The 5,065-nt window shown below is 45.2% G+C and overlaps 1 protein-coding gene across 3 annotated transcripts in view; it reads right to left on the bottom strand.

Moving 5' to 3' along the window:
- The window catches only part of Fam133b (family with sequence similarity 133, member B), a 22,606-nt gene extending 22,378 nt beyond the window's left edge, over window positions 1–228 (bottom strand). For all 3 annotated transcript variants that reach the window (XM_013026060.1, XM_013026061.1, XM_013026062.1), the window contains exon 1: window positions 89–228. In XM_013026060.1, coding sequence (XP_012881514.1) covers window positions 89–112 — 24 coding nt within the window. In that variant the 5' untranslated portion in view covers window positions 113–228. The remainder of the gene's footprint in view (window positions 1–88) is intronic.
- Window positions 229–5,065: the final 4,837 nt, after the last annotated feature.

Below are 5,065 nucleotides of genomic sequence, written 5' to 3'. Positions count from 1 at the left end.
CCCGCCGGCCTCCCCGGCCGGGGCCAGGGGGCCGGGCGCCGGGCCTGCGCAGCACTCATCCCGTCGTTCGCCCTCATCAGATACTCACCACTCGGTTGTCCCGCTTCCCCATGACGCTGGGTCGGCCACACGGCACGAGAACCCCGGCAGGATAAAAAAAAAAAACAACAAAAAACAAAACACGAAACCCCACAACAAAACCCAGGCCACAAGCGCAGCCGAAGCGGGCCCGCCGCGAGTTCTACTGCCACTTCTCCACGTCGCGTAGAGAGCGGCGCCGCGCGAGACCCGAAGGCCGCGCCCGCCCACAGCGCCCCCTGCCGCCTGGGAGGAGAGTCGAGGGATCCCTTGTGGAGATCCCAGGGAACTGCGGTATCGGCTCCTCCTGGCTTACTCAGAGGCCGGTGGACGGGCCACTCCCCCCAACCCCACCCCGGGCGACTCCGCCCCGGCAGCTCAAGCCACGCCCGCTGGGCTTTTGCTTTCTTCCAACCTGGATGCGCTGAAATACTCATCCTACCGGATGCAATTCTTATTGCATCAAGTCCCTGCTATCAGCTAGTGCTGTGCTCCTGAAACCAACTCCATGTGCCCCTCACCAATACGTCCACGGACACTAAGTTTGGGCCGCCTGCGTTGTGCGCCTTTTCACTAACTGGGTGACTGAAATTGGATTTGGGGCCAGAAAGGTGGACGCAACCTCTGTCATCATCTCTTTCTCATACTGCCTTGTACAACAGACGCTCCCGATCCCCACTTTCTTTCTCAGAACTTCCCCTAACTCTGTCATCCGCAGTCCTTGTTGGCTCTCCTGTTCCATGTTCATCATTCCTGAGGAACCAGCCTTGCCTTCCACTGTTCATCAGGCTTTCATTCCTCCCTTTCCCCTAACTTAATGGTTTTAGTATTCTGGTATAGGCAGATATTATTTCCAATGTCATAAAACACATAATATCTATAAAAGAATATAGGATATGGGGCTGGAAATGTGGCTTCGTGGTAGCATGCATGCCTAGCATGCATGAAGCCCTGGGTTCGAAGCCAGGGAAGTGGCTCTGTGGCTCAAGTGGGAGGGTACTCAGCCATGAGCACAGAGAGGCTCAAGGACAGTGCCCAGGCCCTGAGTTCAAGCTCCAGGTCTGGCAAGGTTTTTTTTTTCTCATTAGCTCTTTCATTATCTCTCCTCCTCCCCCATCTCCTCCTTTTTCTTTTTCAGTATGTATGTGTGTGTGTGTTAGTCCTGGGGCTTGAAATCAAGGCTTGGGTGCTCTCTCTGAGCTTTTGTGCTCAAAGAGGACTCTACCACTTGAGTCAAAGCTCCACTTGTAGCTTTTTGGTGGTTAATTGGAGGTAAGTCTCACAGACTTTTCTGTTTGGTTAGCTTTGAATCCCAATCCTCAGATCTCAGTCTTCTGAGTAGCTAGGCTTACAGGTGTGAGCCACCAGTGCCCAGGAGTTTGTCATTCTTACCATTTTCTTCAGGGTTAAATCTACCAACTCTCTTCTTTCAACAGTTTCTTCTTCAGGTGACTGTTGTTTGCATTGAAAAAAGAACATCTTGGAAGTTTTTAAAGAATCAGTTTGAGGCGGCTCAAGCCACGTTTTGGTGAAAGGCCATTTCAGATGTTTTGCCCATTTTAAAATTGGATTGTTGACCTAATACTCCCTTTTCAGAATATGTTCTGAATTTCTCCCCACTCTAATTTCCTTTCCTTTTTTGCTTTTTGTCCAGTTGTAGGGCTTGAACTCTGGGCCTGGGCACTCTGTCTGAGCACTTCAGCTCAAGGCCAGCGCTCTACCAGTTGAGCCACAGTGCTATTTCTGTTTTTGTGGTGGCTAATTGGAGATAAGAGTCTCATGGACGGGCTGGGAAGATGGCTTAGTGGTAGAGTGCTTGCCTTGCATGCCTGAGACCCTAGGTTCGATTCCTCAGCACCACATAAGCAAAAAGAAAAAAGCTGGAAGTGGCATTGTGGCTCAAGTGGTAGAGCACTAGCCTTGAGCTGAAGAGCTGAGGGACAGCGCCCAGGCCCAGAGTTCAGGCCCTATGACCAGACCAAAAACAAAACAAAACAAACAAACAAACAAAAAAAGAGTCTCATGGACTTTCCTGCCTGGGCTAGCTTTGAACCACAATCCCCAGATCTCAGCCTTCTGAGTAGCTAGGATTACAGGCATGAGCTACCAGCGCTTAGCCCCCTTTTCATTAAAAAAAAATTATCTTCAAGTAGTTATACAAACGAGCCTCCATTCAACAAAGCAGTTTATGACTGCAGTGTGTCTTGATCAATGTCACCCCTTTCAACATTCTCATCCCTCCCAGCCCAACCTTTCCCTCACTTTTCTTAATTTTGCATGGTATATAATGTATTGAAAAAATTTGCAATTTAATGTAGTTTATGTCTACAAAGAATCTTGTTCTGTATCACCCCGTTAGACATTTTCACCCCACCTATCCCTTCCCTTATTTTGCTTAATTTTTGTCATATATACAATGAATTCTTGACTGCATTCTTCCCCTTTTTCCTCTTGATTGCCCCCTCCTCTTGGCCCCACCACCTCTAAAAGTAATGTTTTACAATTTGACCTAGTGTCATGTATCAGTAAGATTGTGTGTGTGTGTGTGTGTTTGAACTCAGAGTCTCTTGCTCTCACTGTGCTTTTCCTGCTCAAAGCTAGCACTCTACCATGAGTCACAGCTCCATTTCCAGCTATTTGCTGGTTAGTTGGTGATAAGAATCTCATGGACTTTTCTGCCTTATTCTGGCTTCAAACCACAATCTTCCTATCTCAGCCTAGGCACTGGGCTACAGCAGGAAACAAAATACACATTTCTTGCCCATATACAGCTTATTTTCTATTCAGAGCCAATACCCCTCCATAATCAACTTCTTTCTTCTTTACTTTGAATTAAAGAAGAATTAGACTGCTGCTTAGGGAAGATAGGTATTTTTTATCTGTAGCTCTATACTCCCTTCTAGTGTACCTTAGATTTCTGGGAACCTCCATTTGGAATGTGAGTCCTATTATTTTTTAACACACTTAAATAAGGAGACTACAGTTCAACTTAGCTTTTCAAGAGCTTGACTTGAAATACCAAGCAAGGACTCCAAACTGTACAACTGTTTGAGATTTTTTTTGGTAGCAATGAAACTTAGTTGTTGCACTCATTCAAAATCCTAATTCCTAATGAAATGTTTGATTTCCTAATAAAAATCAAGCTCTCAAATTTAGATTATCTTCCTAAGCATTTCTTCTAGATTTTTTAAATTTCAGTGTGACTTAGGGCTTATAAAAATGAAGATGAGCCAGGAACTGTTGGCTTATATCTATAATCCTAGCTACTCAAGGAGGCTGAGGATCTAGGAATTGTGGTTCAAAGCCAGCCTGGGCAGAAAAATCCCTGTGAGACTCATCTCCAATTCACCACTCAGAAAACCGGAAGTGGTGATGTGGCTCAAGTGGTAGAGCGCTAGCCTTGAGCTGAAGAGCTGAGGGACAGTGCCCAGGCCCAGAGCTCAAGCCCCATGACTGAAAAAAAAAAACCACCAAAAACTGGAAGTGGGGGCTGGGAATGTAGCTTGGTAGTAGAGTGCTCACCTAGCATGCATGAAGCCCTGGGTTCGATTCCTCAGTGCCACATAAGCAGAAAAAGCTGGAAGTGGTGCTGTGGCTCAAGGAGTAGAGTGCTAGCCATGAACAAAAGTCAATTTAAACATACCTAGTATTTTATGCCGAGGGGACCACATACATCAAATAGCTATTTTGTAGTATCTTAGAAGCTTTTCTGTTAATCACGCTGCTCATGCACATACATGGTTAAGCATAAGTAGGCAAACATGAGCAGAAATGATCTTCACGTAAGGTGTCTTCCAGACACCTTTTTATATGGCATAGTCTCACCTCCTGACTTACCACAGTCACCTCCCTGTCAATTGTTTTCAAACCACAAGTTTGAACTCTATTAGTGAGTTGTAAAATCAACTTTAGCCACCAGTAGTCTTAAAGAATAAAAAAAATAATAGAAAAGAAAGCATGTGTGAAAAATACAGAATCACTTTGTCAGCATCTAAGTGTTGCAGAACATGGCCTTGAGTCTCATCCAAAGAGTGTTTCCTTAGACAACAGGGAATCTGAAACTAGGTTGAATTCTGGAGTAAGATTAGTGACCAGTGGCTACTAAGTAGGCTCTTGATGGAATGTGGCTCTGAGTACAGCAGAGATACCGAAGGATCTGTTTGGGCACAGCTATGAAGAAAATGGTTCGTGCCGCGGACCGGGTTCTGTCGGGACGACGGAGGATACCTAGGGGAGGAACCTGGAATAGGATGGGGAGATGGCAAACAGACAACTCACACACATTAGGAGTGGATGCTGAGTGCGATTTAATGCAGAGGATAACAAACTTTTATAGCAAAAGGTCTCCATAAGAAAGGGCAAAAGGTTACATAATCTTGCTGCAGGGCTTCATTCTTGGGCGGTCACCAGCTGATCGCCTAAAAGGGCAAAAGGTTACACAACCTTGCTGCAGGGCTTCGTTCTTGGGTGGTTACCAGCTGGTCGCCTGATAGGCACGTGTTTTCCGGCTTATCTCTAAGAAATATAATGGGTTTTGATGTTTGTCACCAACTAACCATTACATTATTTCTTTAGAGGCCTTAACCTTCCCAGAAGATCTTTTCTGTTCCTTCTTTAATAGTAAACACCAAGGAGACTTAGATCTAGCAAGTCTCTTAGTAAATGAAAGAGTAATAGGAAGTTCTTTCTCGTAAGTAGTTATCTCAGCAATTGCCATACATTCTTTCTGTTCTAGCCGCGCCTACAGCTTTTTGAAAATCTCTTACAAACAGTTCCTTCTGCAGAAGTGACTTTGTGAAACCTCCAATACTTTTATATTTGCTTATGGCTTGTCTACTAGCCTCCATAAGAGGGGTTTCAGGGTAGCACTTAACTCTGGTGAGTTAGTCATATTTTTAAGACACTCATCAGATATTGGAGTCGTCAACACTCTTAAGAAAAAGCTTTAAATAAGGGAAACGCTGACAATGAGCAAGTACAAAGAGCA

This window comes from Dipodomys ordii, unplaced genomic scaffold (genome assembly GCF_000151885.1).
Source record: "Dipodomys ordii isolate 6190 unplaced genomic scaffold, Dord_2.0 Scaffold90, whole genome shotgun sequence".
Classification (NCBI taxonomy): Eukaryota; Metazoa; Chordata; class Mammalia; order Rodentia; family Heteromyidae; genus Dipodomys; species Dipodomys ordii.
Note: the sequence above shows the minus strand (reverse complement) of the source record. Positions and strands in the feature narration are given on the sequence as shown.